This window comes from Podarcis gaigeae (assembly GCF_964106915.1).
Source record: "Podarcis gaigeae genome assembly, chromosome: 4".
In the NCBI taxonomy this organism is placed as follows: domain Eukaryota; kingdom Metazoa; phylum Chordata; class Lepidosauria; order Squamata; family Lacertidae; genus Podarcis; species Podarcis gaigeae.
Window position 1 is genome coordinate 101,906,060 of NC_139677.1, and position 20,156 is coordinate 101,926,215.

General features: G+C 46.6%; 1 protein-coding gene and 1 long non-coding RNA gene across 2 annotated transcripts in view; one reads left to right on the forward strand and one right to left on the reverse strand.

Annotated features, from left to right (window-relative positions):
- The window catches only part of LOC310843952, a 197,690-nt gene that overhangs the window by 61,990 nt on the left and 115,544 nt on the right, over window positions 1–20,156 (reverse strand). The window lies entirely within an intron of this gene.
- Window positions 1–20,156, forward strand: part of LOC310843286 (uncharacterized protein) — a 102,011-nt gene that overhangs the window by 43,011 nt on the left and 38,844 nt on the right. The window contains exon 4 of the mRNA XM_083736365.1: window positions 17,811–17,893. Within this exon, the coding sequence (XP_083592491.1) occupies window positions 17,811–17,893 (83 nt within the window). The remainder of the gene's footprint in view (window positions 1–17,810; window positions 17,894–20,156) is intronic.

A 20,156-nucleotide genomic window follows, 5' to 3' on the forward strand; every position in this document is an offset into this window, starting at 1 on the left:
GCCTCCACATTTTGCATTGCTAGAAGGCGAGAGACTTCGTTCTTCTCCTCTTCCTGATCTTTCTTTTCAAAAAGATAGCTCATGGTCCGGGATGCGGTGCAGTCCAGCCCTGGTTCCCAGCAAGACTCATCCATGCATGCTCAGGGAACCATTCCCTCTCCTCACACACAAATTCTGTAACAGAACAATGTATTTCCTTTGTAGGATTTGCTAGAGCCTCTCATTAAGACGGACAGAACTTGTCAGAAGACCGAAGGGTTCCTTCCGATCTCTCAAAGGCTTCCTGAGAGCACAAATGGAAGAGCAAGACTCAGCTGGCCCTGAAGCAGGAAGAGGCCATGCCAGCCAAACTGGGAGCAGTGGGGGATTCTGGGAAAACCCAGTGCAGAAGATCCTGGGTGAGGACACTCTATGCTCAGAGGTGCAGAGCCAGCAGTTGAGGCAGTTCTGCAGTCGACTCTACCACTTTTGCCACCAGTGGCTGAAGCCAGAAAGGCACACGAAAGCTGAGATGCTGGACCTGGTGATCTTGGAGCAGTTCCTGGCTGTCCTTCCCCCGGAGATGGAGAGCTGGGTGAGGGAATGCGGAGCGGAGACCAGTTCCCAGGCGGTGGCCCTGGCTGAAGGTTTCCTCCTGAGTCAGGCAGAGGAGAGAAAGCAGGTGAGAGAGACTTTCCTCTGGATACTCCCAAGGGGCTCCAAACAGGACAGAGAACATCCCATAATGGTCTGCTGATGGCCCATCCGTTTTCTAGGAAAGCATCTATGGAATGAGATCTCACATCCTTCAAGTCTTTGCCATTCTCTTTCTAATATTTCTCACCATTCTCTGTTTTGAATCCTTATTTCTTTTTCAGGGAAAGGATCTCTTTGCAGAAATGGACCTGGATTCCTGGGAGGTAGAGAGGCCTCCGTTGGACACCAGAGAGAGGCCACTGGGTAAGGAGGAAGGTGGTTTTTCTCTGTTTGGTCTCATTATGTTGGTTTTCCAACTCATCTGAGGGTTCTTTTCATCTTGTTTTTGGGGGAGACAGTCGGGAAGGAGGGTCCAGAGGAGGGGAGATGTATTTCTGCACAACTAACATATGAAATGGGCACAAATTTCCAAATGCTCTCAGTAGGTAAGGCTTTCTCAAAGGCCCACCTGCAGTTAGAGATGCCCTGTTTCACCTGTGAGAGAAGCCGGCACTCCTGGCATCCTGCTTACCTATTTTCTCTTGCAGGTGGCAGAAGGATGTCAGCAAGACCTCCTGATCCATCTTTTCATAGGGGCAGAAGCGAAGCAGCGGCTGTGGAACCAGATCAGGTCAGGGGAAGCTGCCGTGTGGGGACAGAGGCTGAGGGATGGAGCAATGTCATGAACTGGTTGGGCACAGAGGAATGGTGGGAGGATACAGCTGGGGAACCAGGAAAGAAAATTGCTGAGAGCCCAAGAAGTGGAGGTAGAAGAAGAATGGGTGGTCAGAGGGGGAAGAGGGAGAGGCCTGGGAAGAGGAGGTGTCAGAAGCTGAAGGGCGAACAGGGTTTAGTGAGCTGGGAGACTCTGTGGCAGAAGCAGTGCAGAATCAGAGGCAGAAGAGGAAGGAGGCGAGTGGGAGAGGAAGGTCAAGAGACAGAGGTGAGTCAGGATAAGGAAGAGCCACAGGTGGATCCCTCTCCTTTTGCCAGAAGCCACCCTCCCTGCTCGTCTCTCAGAGCCAGGAGACCCCATTCATTGCAGGAATCTCTGCTAGATCATGCTAGAGACAGATGGCCATTCAGAATAGTCTTATTATATTTCTTGACTTCGGTTTCCCAGGGACTGTCCTCGGATTTGTGAATAAGTCTGCGGACAAATACCATCCCTGGCATGTCCCCAGATTTCATCTAATGTCCCCGGGAAACGCAGCAGTGGCAGTCTCAGCAGCCCAGAGCTGCCGGAGAGATCCCTGCCTCCTCCTGCTTGCACGCAAGTAGCAGTTGGGATGGGGCTGCTCCGAAAGGCAGTGTAAAGCCTCGCTTTGCAGCTAAGGGATCTACGCTCCCTCCTGCTAGCATGCAAGTAGGAATGGAATTGGGGCTGCTCCGATGAGAAGGGAGGCATCGCGCTGCCCGAGCCTTGCCGCTGCTCTTGGCCTTCCTTCTTCGCCTTCCATGCCTGACCCACCGCACAACACTTCCCCCCCCCCCACCACCGAAGAACCAACAACTCAGGGGCTACCCAGGCTCATGGAGAAAAGAGATAGAAGCCTTGGAGGAAGGGGAACCGTGGCGGTTGAAGGTGGTGGCCGCCCCTCTGCCGCCTCCATCGCTGCAGCATCAACATGTAGTATTTATTTATTCATTCATTCATTCATTCATTCATTCATTCATTCATTCTTAGTGTCCCCGGATTCATTGAAAGAAATCTGGTAACTTTATACAAGATTCATCAATGAATGCTAAAATTGGTTTCTAAGTGGTGGACAAATGTGAACAAATCGTGGCCTGGATTCACCTAACCAGCCCCATCGGCTGCAAAATGGGGCCTGCCCCCCATTGCTCCCCCCTCCATGCCCCCATGAACCCCTTGAATTTGGCTCTAGGGCATTGGGAGGGAACTCCGCAGAACAGCTCATGAGGAAAGGAGAAAGTGGACCCTTCCATTGGGGAAACTGGAATGCTTGCGTAGGCAGAATGACCTGGAAAACACAAAGTGGAGAACCACGTATTTGCACAGAGACAAATACCCATAATTAAAACGCAGTATAAAATAAGCATCCATATTTGAAATGTGCAGCAAAGCAACCCTATTGAAACAACACCATAATGTACAGGAAGGAAACAACAGAGCATTGTGTAGCAGATCATATTTCTGCTGTCTCAGAGGAGGACATTTCCCTTTTTCTTTTAGGGTCCAGTGTGCTTTGAAGATGTCGCTGTTCGTTTCACGGACGAGGAGTGGGCGTTGCTGGATCCTGACCAGAGAGCTCTGCATAAGGATGTCATGGAGGAGAATCGTGGGATCGTGGCCTCTCTTGGTAAGGCTCCCTGTGGGATCGTCATATCTGCCTGGAAATTCAAAAACTACCTCAATGGGACCAACCTCATCTATTTTCACAGAGCTCAACAGCGCCCCCTATAACACCTGGGAACCTAACACCCCCACAATAAAGAGCAAATTAAAGTTTTTTCTTTGAACAATCCTTCTCGAATTATTCCTTTTTCTACCAGGATTGGGCTGGTCTGAACTTCCCAGGCCATCTTCAATGTCAGCTTCAGAATTGTTAGGAAAGATAAGTAGCTTCAGGTTTTCTGGTTTTGCTCCTGTCAGTCTTGGGTTGACCAAAGAGACGACGGACATTGGAGATGGAGGGGATGCCATGACTGGGCCAAACAAAATCCATCCCAGAGAAGAGTTAGGCTTATGGAATCTCAGGTAGTAGTAGCAGTGATGAGGAGGATGATGATGATGATGATGATGATAGTAATAGTAATACAGTGGTACCTCGGTTTACAAACTTAACAACAACAACAATAATAATAACAAGAGTAATATAGTGGTACCTAGGTTTGCAAACTTAATCTTTTCCGGAACAGGACTGTTCTTAAATCGAGGTACCACTGTGATAATAATAGTAATTTTTATTTCTATCCTGCCCATCTGGCTGGGTTGCCTCAGCCACTTTGAGCGGCACAACACATATATAATCATGAAACATAAATAATAATAATCTGAATCCCTTTAAAAAGAACATTAACTTTAAAATTAACAACTTATACTAGAGGCCAAACTTGTGTAAATCTTTTGTGAAACGTGTATTTCTGAGATTTGATGTCTCATAACACCACTTTTGTGTGGAGTAATACCATAAAATTATAGAGCAATGGAAAGACAATTTAATGAAGAATGTAATGCAATGGATTTTATGAAGGAGTATTTATTAGAACAGCAGTCATAAAGAAAAAACGTGAAACCTTTGGTAACCATTGGTAACCTTTAGCTTTCATTACGGCCTTACAATGCCTTCCCATAAAGTGAACCAAGTTTTTAGTTCTGCAGCTGTAAGAATGCCAAACCAAGACTGAATTATTGCCTCTGTTAATTGGGCTTCATTGCTGGGTTGCTTCTGACTAACAAGTTTCTTTAATCGGCTCTATAGATTTCTGATTGGGTTAATGTTTGGGCTATTCCCAGGCCATTCCGGCAGTGAAATAAGATTATCTTGAAAGCACCTTTTGCACACAGCAGCAACATGACATGGAGCTGAATCTTGTTGAAATAGAAAACAAACAAACAAACAAATATAAATGCTTCAGTATCTGGGTAAAGATCACCTGCGGAACGCTTCAGTTTGGGCTCAAGTATTTCATTGATGCGTTTTGTTGTTGTTTAGTCGTTTAGCCTGGACAGCCCCGTGGTTTTCCCCGGAGCTGAGGGTGATGAAACAATCGTTGAGATGGCTAGAGCGCCGGTGGCGGAAAACTCATTCTGAATCAGACCGGACACGGGCTAGAGCTCAACGTCAAGCCTACCAAGTGGCAATGGCGACGGCAAAGAGGGCATTCTTCGCCGCCTCCATTGCATCTGCAGAAAACAGCAACAGGAGACTTTTTCAGGTGGTTCGCAATCTATCGGAACCACCTGCACCACTGGGGCCTGGTAGGGACCCCAAGATCTCCTGCAATGCTTTTGCAAAGTTTTTTAAAGATAAAGTCGCTCAGATTCAGAAGGAGGTAGACTCCATTGTGGGAGCAGGGCCAGGGTGGGAGAGTGCTAGAGTTCTGTCTAGTCCTATTACATGGGATCAATTCCAATCTGTTACCTCCGAGGATGTGGAGAGGCTGCTTGGACAAGTGAAACCGACCACCTCTCTCCTTGATCCTTGCCCATCCTGGCTGATAAAAGCGAGCCGGGAAGGGCTGGGCAATGGGCTCTGCGGGGTGGTGAATGCTTCCCTCTGTGAGGGAGCCTTCCCAGACCTGCTGAAAGAGGCGGTCATTAAACCGCTTCTTAAAAAAACATCTTTAGACCCAGCCAATTTGGCTAACTATCGCCCAGTCTCAAATTTACCATTCTTGGGCAAGGTGATTGAGCGGGTGGTTGCTGAATAACTCCAAGCACGCCTGGAGGAAACGGACCATTTGGATCCCTTCCAATCGGGATTCCAGCCTCACCATGGGACTGAAACTGCCTTGGTCGCGCTGGTTGATGATCTCCGGCGGGCTAGGGACAAAGGTGAGAGCTGTTTCCTAGTTTTGCTGGATTTCTCAGCGGCCTTTGACACCATCGACCATAACATCCTTCTGGACCGTCTTGAGGGGCTGGGAACTGGGTGCACTGTCATACAGTGGTTCCGCTCCTTTCTCCTGGGCTGTGTCCAGAAAGTGGTGGTGGGGGATGAGTGTTCAAACCCCTGGGCTCTCACTTGTGGGGTGCCTCAGGGTTCCGTCCTCTCCCCCATGCTTTTTAATATCTATATGAAGCCGGTGGGAGAGATCATCAGGGGGTTTGGGCTGGGTGTTCATCAGTATGCGGATGACACACAGCTCTACCTCTCCTTTAAATCGGAACCAGTGAAGGCGGTGAAGGTCCTGTGTTGAGTGCCTGGAGGCTGTTGGAGGATGGATGGCGGCTAACAGATTGAGATTGAATCCTGACAAGACAGAAGTACTGTTTTGGGGGGATGGGGCGGGCGGGTGTGGGGGATTCCCTGGTCCTGAATGGGGTAACTGTGCCCCTGAAGGACCAGGTGCGCAGCCTGGGAGTCATTTTGGACTCACAGCTGTCCATGGAGGCACATGTTAATTCTGTGTCCAGGGCAGCTGTCTACTAGCTCCACCTGGTACGCAGGCTAAGACCCTACCTGCCCGTAGATTGTCTCACCAGAGTGGTGCATGCTCTAGTTATCTCCCGCTTGGACTACTGCAACGTGCTCTACGTGGGGCTACCTTTGAAGGTGACCCGGAAACTGCAATTAATTCAGAATGCGGCAGCTAGACTGGTGACTGGGAGTGGCCGCCGGGACCACATAACACCGTTTCTGAGAGATCTGCATTCGCTCCCAGTACGTTTCCAAGCACAATTCAAAGTGTTGGTGCTGACCTTTAAAGCCCTAAACGGCCTTAGTCCTGTATACCTGAAGGAGCGTCTCCAGCCCCATCGTTCAGCCCGGAAACTAAGATCCAGCGCCGAGGGCCATCTGGCGGTTTCCTCATTGCGAGAAGTAAGGTTACAGGGAACCAGGCAGAGGGTCTTCTTGGTAGTGGCGCCTGCGCTGTGGAACGCCCTCCCAGCAGATGTCAAGGCAATAAACAACTATTTTACTTTTAAAAGACAACTGAAGGCAGCCCTCTTTAGGGAAGTTTTTAATGTCTGATGCTGTACTGTTTTTAATATTCAGTTGGAAGCCGCCCAGATGGGCGGGGTATAAATAATAAATTATTATTATTATTATTATTATTATTATTATTATTATTATTATTAGTTGTTGTGTCCGACTCTTCGTGACCCCATGGACCAGAGCATGCCAGCCACTCCTGTCTTCCACTGCCTCTCGCAGTTTGGTAAAAATCATGCTCATAGCTTCGAGAACTGTCCAACCATCTCGTCCTCTGTCGTTCCCTTCTCCTTGTGCCCTCCATCTTTCCCAACATCAGGGACTTTTCCAGAGAGTCTTCTCTTCTCATGAGGTGGCCAAAGTATTTGAACCTCAGCTTCAGGATCTGTCCTTCCAGTGAGCACTCAGGGCTGATTTCCTTCAGAATGGAGAGGTTTGATCTTCTTGCAGTCCATGGAACTCTCAAGAGTCTCCTCCAGCACCAGAATTCAAAAGCATCAATTCTTCGGCGATCAGCCTTCTTTATGGTCATGCGTTTTACATTCCCATTAATGACGCACGTTCTGCCCACACCTTTTGCTGCCACGCAACCCCAGATCATCACACTATCTGCGTGTTTCACAGTCGATGTAATACAAGTAGGATGTAAATCTCTGATTCTTCTCCTCGCGTATTTCATGCCATCACTACCAAGCAAGGAGATTTGGGTCTCAATGCTCCAAATAACACTGTCCCATTGTTCCGCTGTCCAGTTAACATGGGTTTAATCTTTTCAAGCTTTGCTTGAGAGATAACAATGGCTTTTTCCTTAGAATTCTAACATTTAGACCAGTCCTAGCACTCAACTTCACAGCACATTTCTCCATTTCATCTTGTATACACCCATATGATTTTCTTCTGTCATGTAGGGACAGTCTCTCCATTCTTTGATCATTATCTGCCTTTGTGCACCTTTTCCTGCCTTTACCAGTCTGATTTTATAGTGATTTTATAGGTATAGTCTCCTTATACCTCTTCAAAAATATAGAAAGGCCATCTTTGGTTACGTTTTTCCCAATCTTTCATCTAATTTCTTCATAACGGTTGACTTGTTCACTTAATACTACAATTTTACATCTCTTTCTGGGTGACCAGTCAACTTTTTGTGCTATTACTATAATTTTATAATGTTTTACAACCTAAGCAAATAGTGCTTCCTTTCTCTGGTTACTTGGCTATAACATAATTAAATGAACTTTGTTGAATTGCATTCTTGATTAAATTATTTTCCCATTGATATATAATGTTATGATATCACTCCAAAAGAAGTGGTGTTATGAGCCATCAAACATCTGAAATACATTTTTTTCAAAAAAGCTTCCATAATTTTGACCACTACTGTATATCAAACAAAGCAACAGTCAACAACACATCAGAATCTCATAATTAATATGTTGGTTAATGACAAACAACAGGTAATGAACACACACCCTTCAGTTCTTCTCCATTTGTTCCTGAGGCTCTAACCCCTTTTTGTCTCCATTGCAGATTGTGATGAAATGGAAATCGAGAACAAAAGTGACCATGACAAAATCCCCAGAGAGGACAAGCCACGTAAAAATTTGGAGTGTGGAAAAAGGTGCAGTCAGAGCTCCCATTGCACTTCCCATCAACAAAATCTCATTGGAAAGAAACTCTATCAGTGCATGGAATGTGGAAAAAGCTTCAGTCACAGCTCCAAACTCACTACCCATCAAAGAATTCATACAGGGGAGAAACCCTATCAGTGTGTGGAATGTGGAAAGAGCTTCAGTCAGAAGTCCCATCTCACTTCCCATCAAAGAATTCATACAGGGGAGAAACCCTATCAGTGTGTGGAATGTGGAAAGAGCTTCAGAATCAGCCACGATCTCACTTCCCATAAGAGAATTCATACAGGAGAGAATCCCTATCCGTGTGTAGTATGTGGAAAGAGCTTGAAGAATAACTCCAATCTCACTTCCCATCAGAGAATTCATACAGGGGAAAAACCCTATCAGTGTGTAGAATGTGGAAAGAGCTTCAGTCACAGCTCCAGTCTCACCTCCCATAAGCGAATTCATACAGGGGAGAAACCCTATCAGTGTGTGGAATGTGGAAAGAGCTTCAGTCAGAGCACCCATCTCACTTCCCATCAAAGAATTCATACAGGGGAGAAACCCTATCAGTGTGTGGAATGTGGAAAGAGCTTCAGGAAGAGCTCCTCTCTCACTTCCCATCAAAGAATTCATACAGGAGCAAAACCCTATCAGTGTGTGGAATGTGGAAAGAGCTTCACTGATAGCTCCGATCTCACTTCCCATAAGCAAATTCATACAGGGGAGAAACCCTATCAGTGTGTGAAATGTGGAAGGAGCTTCAGGAAGAGCTCCTCTCTCACTTCCCATCAAAGAATTCATACAGGAGCGAAACTCTATCAGTGTGTGGAATGTGGAAAGAGCTTCAGTCACAGTCAGAATCTCACTTCCCATGAAAGAATTCATACAGGGGAGAAACCCTATCAGTGTGTGGAATGTGGAAAGAGCTTCACTTATAGCTCCTCTCTCACTTCCCATCAAAGAATTCATACAGGGGAGAAACCCTATCAGTGTGTGGAATGTGGAAAGAGCTTCACTTATAGCTCCTCTCTCACTTCCCATCAAAGAATTCATACAGGGGAGAAACCCTATCAGTGTGTGAAATGTGGAAGGAGCTTCACTTATAGCTCCTCTCTCACTTCCCATCAAAGAATTCATACAGGGGAGAAACCCTATCAGTGTGTGAAATGTGGAAAGAGCTTCAGGAAGAGCTCCGATCTCACTTCCCATGAAAGAATTCATACAGGGGAGAAACCCTATCAGTGTGTGGAATGTGGAAAGAGCTTCAGTAACAGCTACAGTCTCACTTTACATCAAAGAATTCATACAGGGGAGAAACCATATCAGTGTGTGGAATGTGGAAAGAGCTTCAGTCACAGTCAGAATCTCACTTCCCATCAAAGAATCCATACAAAGGTTGGAAAAACCATTATAAATATTTAGGAGCCAGGCAAATCCACACTTTTTAAACCAGTCCTTTGGTTGATTGACATTTAATGCCCTTTTAAAATGTGGTGTTTTGTGTTTTAATTTTGTTTTTTTATGTTGTAACTATCCTGAGAACTGTGGGTGTAGGGAATAGCTGCCAACTTTCTGCGCCACCTAGAGTACCCACAGAATTGTAGCTTCTACTGGCAACACACATAGGAGAACAAATGAAAGACAAACACAAGGGGCAAGAAAAAACCTGGAAAGGGCCATACCAAATGGACATCTGGTGTGAAGAGGTCACTTTCCCCATTGCTGAACAATGCCACAGGGAGAGGATTTGAAATGCTAGAAGTGTTCTCATGGGCAAGGGGAGCTGCTGGGAAATTGAACTACGGGCTCAAAATATTACTTTTTTAAAAAGTTGCTGCCATTATAGGCATTGCAGGCAAAAAGATGTAAAAACTGCGACCAGGGCCACGGGCTGAGCTGGGTGATTGACAGTGGAGCTAGTCACCACCTCATGCCATCACCATCTAGTGTTTTTTGTGGAACTGCAAGGCTGTGAAAAGTGGAAGAAGTGTAACTCTTGCAGATGGTTCCAAGCACCAACTAACTATGTCTGGCTCTATTTATTGTTCTTTTTTACAGGTGGAGATTGAGGCCTATGTCATTCCAGAGATGCAGTGCTGTTTGCTTTCTGTTTCCTCTCTTGTCCATGATGGATTCAAAGTGTGATTTGAAAATAATGTGTTCCATTTCCAGAGGTGGGCGACAAGTGGTCAGTGTTGAATTTTTAAATTTTATTAGAATCACACCACATATGGTAAAAAGTCCCTTCTTTTTCCTTATACTTCCAACATATATTGGAGCCGGTTTTATACATTCTTCCTATCTGCACTCGTGATATATACCATCTATACATCATTTTAATGTAATTTTCTTTCAGCAAACAGCAGTCTTTAAATTTTAAATCAGTTTTCCACAATCTTTCCGAATCTACAAACATTATGACCTATATCTTGTGCCCATTTAATCATGACTGATTTCACCTCTTCATCTTTTGTTTCCCATTCTAGCAGAATACTATATGCACCTTTCAGCAACTTACCTTTCCCTTCTATGACTTCCTTTTGAAATCTAGATGTCGTGTAGCTATATCCTTTCTAATTCTCTTCTTTGTATATTTCATGTTGTTGCCGATAGCGTAACCAACTCTGAAAATGATCTTTTATTTCCTCGTTATCTCTTTGTTTCCATTTTCCTTCTTCATCCTTTAACAAGTCAGCATACGTAAGCCACTTTCCTTTCTTTTCAAGTGGTTTGAGCAGTAAAGCTTCATGTGGTGAAAGCCACCAAGGGGTCTTCTGTTCTTATATATCTTTATACAGTGGTACCTCGGGTTACATACGCTTCAGGTTACACACTCCGCTAACCCAGAAATAGTGCATCAGGTTAAGAACTTTGCTTCAGGATAAGAACAGAAATTGGGCTCCTGCAGCGCAGCGGCAGCAGGAGGCCCCATTACCTAAAGTGATGCTTCAGGTTAAGAACAGACCTCCAGAACGAATTAAGTACTTAACCTGAGGTACCACTGTATCTCTTCCATATGCTCATTAGTGATTACCTAATTATATGGTTATAAAAACTTTTATGTACTTTTGCTTTCCCATGCCATAAATATGCGTGCCAGCCAAATCTTTTGTCGTGTCCTTCCAATTCTAATGCTTCTTGCTTTTCCAACTTCACCCAGTCCCTAATCCATACCAGGCATGCAGCTTCATAATATAATGAAAGGTCTGGGAGGGCAAAACTAGCTCTGTCTTTTATGTCTGTAAGCATCTTGTGTTTTATCCTTGGCCTTTTGCCCCCCCCCCCCCCCGCCCACTAAACTTGGAAATTTCTTTCTGCCATTTTTTGAAACATTCATCTTTCACAATTACTGGGACTGATTGAAAGAGGAATAGCATTTTTGGCAGAACATTCATTTTAACCACTTAAATTCATCTAATCTCAATACTGGACTACACAATAGCCTGATCTATTTGAAAGCTTAAAATGCATGAGAATCCTCCATTGGGGTGTAGGCCATAAGACACTATACATTGAGCATAATAGCAACTATAGACAAAATTTGGGTCCCCCCCCCTTTATGGAAATAGCATACTGTCAGACACATGTTAGCATTCCTACATAATATCACACAATACACCACATACTAATTAAATATCAATTGCCTATCTTGAGGCAATTGTGATCTTTTACATATCTTTTCATTCCTGCGGCACAGAGTCTTGAGGTTTAAAAGGTGAGAGAATGTGCTTGCAATTCAACTTTCCCCCCTTTGTCGCCCCCCCCCCCCCCCGTCAGTCTATATGCTTTGGAAAGAGATAGCTGGGGCCACTCTGGTGTCTTTTGTTGTAAGCGGGGTGGTGGTGGCAGGACTTTTGCGACTTAAAGACACAGTTATAAAGAGAAGAGGTAAAAGCCCAAAAGGGGAGAATCTCCTTGAGTTTTCTTGGGAAGTTCCAAGCATTTTATTCATTTCACTATTATTATCTTAGCCAGTTAAGCATTTTATTCATTTCAATATTATGATCACATTTCCATATGCCGGTATTTACTACTGTTATTATATGCTAAAAATACAAAAAAAGTAAAAATATAAATAGAAAACAAAAGTAAAAAAGATAGATTACCAGTTAAACATTTTTTTCCGGATAAAAAATAAATGGACTTGATTCAAAGATAGCAGATTTTTTAAAAAGTTATTATTAAATATTAAACAATACAAAGATATTATCAAAACAACACAGATTGTTACTAGACAGGAACCTTAAAGACTAGGAGGTGAAGGAGGTGATGGTGAAATGGGCACACGATTGTGGCTATCCAATCAAGATGAAAAATGGGGGAAATTATGGGAAAAGACATAAAATTCACCACGTGCTATCTGATTTTTAGATGGTACTTGACCAAATCAGTCAAAATAAATAAATATCAGCGGTAAATGTTGGAGATGCAGACAAAATGAGGGAACCTTATTCCACATGTGGTGGACATGTCCCCAAAGGGAAAATAAAATAAAGTAAAGTAAAGTAAAATAAAAGCTATTTATTTTAAAGAAAACCATAGCTTTCCTCTTTTATTTTCATTTTGTATGCTTATTGTTAGAATATCAAATAACAAACTCATTTTCCAGTATTTTGCTATTAACATCCTAGCCGCTGTTGTTGTGTAAAGAAACACTCTTTTATTTTCATTTGGTATGCTTATTCTTAGAATATCAAAGAGTGTTTCTTTACACGACAACAGCGGCTAGGATGTTAATAGCAAAATACTGGAAAATGAGTTAATATCAACAAAAGGTGAGTGGCAATTAAGTTGTGCTGGTACCTTGAAATGGCCACAATGCCAGAACTTCGAGGAGACTGAGATCTACTCCCAGTAATAAAAATCCTGCCAGTGATCTACCCATTGTCTTTGCCCAGAGGTCTTGAGCTTTTCTCACTGAGCAGTGACCAGAGTTGTGGATCGACCACTAGATCATTTAATAATTTAAAATTATATAAAGAATTGTGCTATAAAAGTACATGCCATATATGAAGTATCAAGATAATAGAACTTTTAACACAGTGGTTTCTTCAGTGAACAACAACTCTTACAATGTATATAGACAGGCGCAGCATTGATTTTAGCTACAGGTGACAGGAATCTGCAGCTGTAAGGTTTTCTTCTTTAAGTGACCCCTTTAAAACAACAAATGTAAAACAAACTTGATCCATACACAGGTTTGTTAATTTGTTAAAATATGTTGAATTACAACATTGTATTCATTTATATTACTTAGAATATGTATAACGGATGGAGCCCATGAGAGCGAAATAAGGCATTATTCCAGAAATCCTCTTGGGGGCTAATCCTGGTCTCCTTCAAACAGAATGTAGCTCCCCAGGCTAATGGGTAGGCAAACTAAGGCCTTGGGGCTGGATCCGGCCCAATCGCCTTCTCAATCCGGCTCGCGGACAATTCGGGAATCATTCTGTTTTTAGATGAGTAGAATGTGTCCTTTTATTTAAAATGCCTCTCTGGGTTATTTGTGGGGCATAAGAATTCGTTTATCCCCCCCAAAAAATATAGTCTGGCCCCCCACATGGTCTGAGGGATGGTGGACTGGCCCATGGCTGAAAAAGGTTGCTGACCCCTGCCCCAGGCTAACAAGGTGGCCAATATCCGGTTCCATTCCACCCTTTAAAAATCTAAATATCAAAACAGATCCCAGCTTTCAGAGCATGTAAAGCACATGGGTGGAAATACCGCTGCTCCATGCACAAAAATAGGACTATACTTCCTTCTCCCACCTTTAAAGTAAACGTCTATGTAACGAAACCGAATTGGCCCAAGGCTGCCTTCCTCCGCCAACCTCAACTTTGCCCTTCAAGCCAAAAGACAACACTTCCCCGTCCCCAGGCAAAACCCCCTGGCCTTCCATTGGTAGAGCCGCCAACACGCCTGGCCTGTGGCGTTTACCTCAGTGCAGTGCGGGGACTGACTGAGCTGACGGCGACATGCTTTCAGCATCAGACACTTGGCGGGTTCTGAAATGGCCGTGCAGGCCAGATTCACGACCCTGGGGGGGCTGGATTCGGCCTGTGGGACATAGTTTGAGGACCCCTGGTCTACACTGACTGGCAGCAGCTGCCCAGAGTTTCAGGCAGGGATTTCGTCCAGCCCTGGCAGGAGAAGTCAGGGGTTGACCCTGGGACATTCTGCATGCCAAGCAGATGCTCTAGGGCTCCCCATATTTCCCTAGCCTCTTTTGAAAGGAGAAAACTCACCTGATCAATTTAATCAACTAATAATAATAATGATAATATATTTATATCCCGCCCATCTGGCTGGGTTTCGCCAGCCACTATGGGTGGCTTCCAATCAAACACTAAAATACAATAACTTATTAAACATTGAAAGCTTCCATAAACAGGGCTGCCTGTTTAGGGAACTAGACCCGGCCCCCTCTTGCTTTGGGTTGGACTAGATGATCCTGGGATCCCCTCCTATCTCTCCACTCCGGAATTCTAGGAGGAGCTTCCTTGCCTCCTGCAAATCCCTTTTCTCTGCAAGTTCTTCCTCTGGTTTCTGGCCAAGGGAGGGAGATGCTCAGAGTCCAGCCAAGAGCCTCACCCCCAAAAGGATATCTGGGCATGGGCATAGCCGGGGGGGGGCAGCTGCCCCCTAAATCCATAAGAAATAATAAAAATCTGAGAGAGGGCTGAGCTGCAGGGACTCGGCTTGGCAAGGGTTAAAGGGAAGTGAGCTGCCTTCCTAGAGAGGCCAGGAAGCAAGAGGGGGCAGGTCCTCCAGAGCCAAGGCCCCTCCCTCCCTCCCCAGTCCTTGCCTTGCTTTGGGGTCTCTCCTGCAAGGGCTGCCTCGCTGTCCCCTCCTGGGATCTGGTGAGTCTCCTCTCTCCCCCCAGGGGGTGCAGTGGGGAGACGGGGGGGGGGGTCCCAGGGCTGCAGCAGGGGAGGAGGCCTGGGGGGCCTGATCCGGGAGGGGCCAGGTCTGCCACGCTCTCCTTCCTGGAGATCAGAGGATTCCAAACTCACCTGGCCCTCCGCCCCCCCCCCTTTCTGAAAAAATCTCCCTTCTTTAAACAAAGGAGTCCCTTGGATTTAACTCTTTGTGACATCGCTCAGCCTCATTGCACAACAGAGGAAACATGTGCAAATGGTTTTCCAAAGCTGGACGACGAGGTGGACTAGCCCCCCCCCCAGAACAACGGGGGGGGGGGGAGGAAGGAAAGGTGAGAGAGAAAGGCCAGGAACAAAGAGAGGGATCCCAGCCCATAGTCTGGCTGCTGCATTGCGGACCAGTTTCCCAGTCGTCTCCAAGGGCAGCTCCCCAGGGAGGCCACTGCAGCAATCCCCTCGCACCCAGAGCATGGCATCCCAGGACCACATCCTCTCTGTCCCAAAGGGATTGTTGCTGGCAAAGCAGCTGGAAATGGGCGCTGCTACTCACCGAGCCTCCAAGGATCTTGGCATCATTGGCTGCGTATGTGTGTGAAGCTATCTAACAAAATAATAATAATAATAATAATAATAATAATAATAATAATAATAATAAATTACCCGCCTAAATTTCAAGGGAGATGTCTTTGGCACTGCCCACTTTGCCCTCAGCGGGTTGATCAGATACATACCTGGCCCTCAGAGCAAAAAAAAGGGGACCCCACCCCAGGAGTCTGTCTGGAGAGCGGCAGAGAGTTCAAGTGCAAGAAAAGGAGACAGAAGCAGGGGAGTGGTGGGGGGGGAGGAACCTCGGGTGAGGACCCTCACTAGAGGCAAGCATCCATTTTTCACAAGATACAGTCTTGTGATACAAGATACAGTGGTGCCCCGCAAGACGAATGCCTCGCAAGACGGAAAACCCGCAAGACGAAAGGGTTTTTCGTTTTTCAAGGCGCTTCGCAAGACAAATTTCCCTATGGGCTTGCTTCGCAAGAAGAAAGCCCATAGGGAAATCTCCGGGGACCTCTTTTAAATGCTGGTGGTGGGGAGCAAAGCCTTTTCCCCCCCTCCGGCCTTCAGAAGAGGTCCAGGAAGGCCGTCGGGGGCCGAAAGGCTTTGCTCCCCACCGCCAGCATTTTAAAAGCGGTCCGGGATAGCAGGGAAGCGCTTCCCGCTATCCCGGACGGCTTTTGAAGGCAGGCGGGGGGGAGCAAAGACTTTCGCCCCCGCCGGCCTTCAGAAGAGGTCCTGGAAAGTCTTTGCTCCCCCCCGCCTGCCTTCCTGGGGGCTTTAAAATCGCCCCGGGACAGCGGAGAAGTCCGCTGTCCAGGGCAATTTTAAAATGCTGGTGGGCAGCAGCGCTGCCGCCCACCAGCATTTTAGAAAACCCCGGGACAGCGGAGAAGTCCTCTGCTGTCCCGGGGTTTTTTAAAATGCTGGGGATGGGAAGAAAAGCCCTTGTCCTCCCCCCCAGTCTTCAGAAGAGGTTGGGGGACAGACTGTCCCCAGACCTGGTCTGAAGGCGGTTTCCATAGGAACGCATTGATGGATTTTCAATGCATTCCTATGGGAAACCGTGCTTCGCAAGACGAAAAACTTGCAAGACGAAAAAACTTGCGGGACGAATTCGTCTTGCGAGGCACCACTGTACAGACTTGTCAGTCGGTTCTGACTTCATGCATTGACTGGAAGGCAGCAGGAACCAGGTAGATTAATCTCCCAGAAATCCCTTCAGTTGCCTCCACATTTTGCATTGCTAGAAGGCTAGAGACTTATTTCTTCTCCTCTTCCTCCTCCTTCTTTTCAAAAAGATAGCTCATGGTCTGGGATGCGGTGCAGTCCAGCCCTGGTTCCCAGCAAGACTCATCCATGCTTGCTCAGGGAACCAATCCCCCCCCCCCACCGTTCTACAAATTCTGTAACAGAACAATTTATTTGCTTCGTAGGATTTCCTAGAGCTTTTCATTACGACAGATAGCACTTGTCAGAAGACCAAAGAGCACAAATGGATGAACAAGATTCAGCTGGCCCTGGAACAGGAAGAGGCCATGGCAGCCAAACTGCGAGCAGTGGGAGATTCTGGGAAAACCCAGTGCAGAAGATCCTGGGTGAGGAGGACACCCTCTGCTCAGAGGTGCAGAGCCAGGAGTTGAGGCAGTTCTGCTGCCAGGAGGCCAAAGGACCCCGAGAGGTTTGCAGCCGACTCTACCACTTTTGCCACCAGTGGCTGAAGCCGGAAAGGCACACGAAAGCTGAGATGCTGGACCTGGTGATCTTGGAGCAGTTCCTGGCTGTCCTTCCCCCGGAGATGGAGAGCTGGGTGAGGGAATGCGGAGCGGAGACCAGTTCCCAGGCGGTGGCCCTGGCCGAAGGTTTCCTCCTGAGTCAGGCAGAGGAGAGAAAGCAGGTGAGAGAGACTTTCCTCTGGATACTCCCAAGGGGCTCCAAACAGGACAGAGAACATCCCATAATGGTCTGCTGATGGCCCATCCGTTTCATGGGAAAGCATCCATGGAATGAGATCTCACACCCTTCAAGTCTTTTTCATTCTCTGTCTAATATTTCTCACCATTCTCTGTTTTGAATCCTTGTTTCTTTTTCAGGGAAAGGATCTCTTTGCAGAAAAGGACCTGTATTCCTGTGAGGCAGAGAGGCCTCCGTTGGACACCAGAGAGAGGCCACTGGGTAAGGAGGAAGGAGGCTTTTCTCCATTTGGTCTCATTCTGTTGGTTTTCCAACTCATCTGAGGGTTCTTTTCTCATCTGAGGGTTCTTTTTGGGGGGAGACAGTTGGGAAGGAGGGTCCAGAGGAGGGGAGATGTATTTCTGCACAACTAACATATGAAATGGGCACAAACGTCCAAATGCTCTCAGCAGGTAAGGCTTTCTCAAAGGCCCATCTGCAGTTAGAGATGCCCTGTTTCACCTTTGAGAGAAGCAGGCACTCCAGGCGTCCTGTTTATGTTTTTTCTCTTTCAGGTGACAGAAGGATGCCAGCAAGACTTCCTGATCCATCTTTTCATGGGGGCAGAAGGGAAGCAGCGGGTGTGGAACAAGATCAGGTCAGGGGAAGCTGCCTTGTGGGGACAGAGGCCGAGGGATGGAGCAATGTCATTTACTGGTTGGGCACAGAGGAATGGCGGGAGGAAGCAGCCGGGGAACCAGGAAGGGAAGATTGCTGAGAGCCGAAGGAGTGGAAGTGGAGGAAGCATGAGCGGGAAGAGGGAGAAGCCTGGGAAGAGGAGGTGTCAGAAGCTGAAAGGCTAACAGGGCTTTGTGAGCTGGGAGACTCTGTGGCAGAATGCAGTGCAGAATCAGAGGCAGAAGAGGAAGGAGGCGAATGGGAGAGGAAGGTCAAGAGACAGAGGTGAGTCAGGATAAGGAAGAGCCACAGGTGGCTCCCTCTCCTTTTGCCAGAAGCCACCCTCCCTGCTCGTCTCTCAGAGCCAGGAGACCCCCTGCAATGCAGGAATCTCTGCTAGATCATCCAAGACAAGCTTATTTTATTTCTATATTGATCTTTGAATGCTAAAATAGTCTTCTAAGCACTGGAAAAATGAGAACAAATACTGGCCTGGATTCACCGAACCAGCCCCATCCGCTACAACAAGGGGCCGGCCCCTCATTCTTTCCCCTCTCAATGACCCCCTTGGATTTGGCTCTAGGGCATTGGGAGGGAGCTCCCCAGAACAGCTCAGGAGGAGAGGAGAAAGTGGACCCTTCCATTGGGAAAACTGGAATGCTTTCATAGGCAGAATGACCTGGAAAACACAAGGTGGAGTACCACCTATTTGCGCAGAAACGAATACCCATAATTAAAATGCAGATTAAAATAAGCATCCATAATTAAAATGTGCAGCAAAGCAATCGTATTGAAACAACACCACAATGTACAGGAAGGAAACAACGGAGCATTGTGTAGCAGATCATATTTCTGCTGTCTCAGAGGAGGACATATCCCTTTTTCTTTTAGGGTCCAGTGTGCTTTGAAGATATTGCTGTTCGTTTCACGGACGAGGAGTGGGCGTTGCTGGATCCTGACCAAAGAGCTCTGCATAAGGACGTCATGGAGGAGAATCGTGGGATCGTAGCCTCTCTTGGTAAGGCTCCTGTGGGATCGTCATATTTGCCTGGAAATTCAAAAAATACCTCTATGGGCCCAACCTCATTTATTTTCACAGAGCTCAACAGCGCCCCCTATAACGCCTGGAAACCTAACACCCCCACAATAAATAGTAAATTTCAGTTTTTTCTTTGAAGAATTTCCTCCAATGATTCCTTTTTCTACCACAATAGGACTGGTCTGAACTTCATAGGCCATCTAAAATGTCAGCTTCATAATTTTCAGGAAAGATAAGTAGCTTCAGGGTTTCTGTTTTTGTTTTTGCTCCTGTCATCTTGGGTTGACCAAAGAGAGGACTGGCAGTGAAGCTCAGGTGCTGCCAGCAAGAGAAGAAGCAGGCCAAGGGAGAGGAGAGTTAGCAGCGGAAGGCAGAGAGGAGGGGGAGAAGAACTGTCATCTGAGCTCTGAACAAAGGGGAGAAGAAAAAGAGAGAGAGAGTGACAGACAGCTGTGTGAGAGCTACAGGAGTGAGTCAGACGCTAGAATGCAGGAAGCATTCTCTGCCAATTTTTAAGATACTGGAAGAGATGGTGGGGGCTTCCTTTCTGGGGAAGGGGGAGGAGCTCAGTCCGGGCAACTCCATCTTGTGGGGAGGACGATGAGTAGAGGAGCTCCGTCCAAGTTTGTTGTTTTAGCAATAAATCTGAAATTATTAACAGTCAGAGTGGCCTCACGTTTGTGGGAGAGACCAAGCCATAACAAGGACTGACATTGGAGATGGAGGGAATGCCATGACTGGGCCAAACAAAATCCATCCCAGAGAAGAGCTAGGCTTATGGAATCTCAGGTAGTAGTAGCAGTGATGAGGATGAGGATGATAGCAATAGTAATACAGTGGTACCTCGGTTTACAAACTTAATCTTTTCGTGAACAGAACTGTTCTTAAATCGAGGTACCACTGTAGTAATAATAATAATAATTTTTATTTCTACCCTGCCCATCTGGCTGGGTTGCCCCAGCTACTCTGGCTTCCAACACATACCGTATTTTTCGTCCTATAGGACGCACCGGCCCATAGGACGCACCTCGTTTTTTGGGGTGGGGAATGAATAAAAAAAAATTATTTCCCCCCTCCAGCCGCGGCTGCCGCCCCAAGCCTTGCACACGCCTGCCCGAAGCACGGGGCACCCTCCGGAGGGCTCCGCGTGCTTCGGGCGGCAGGCTGCCCTCCTGCCGGGTGCGCAAGGCTTGCAGACACTCGC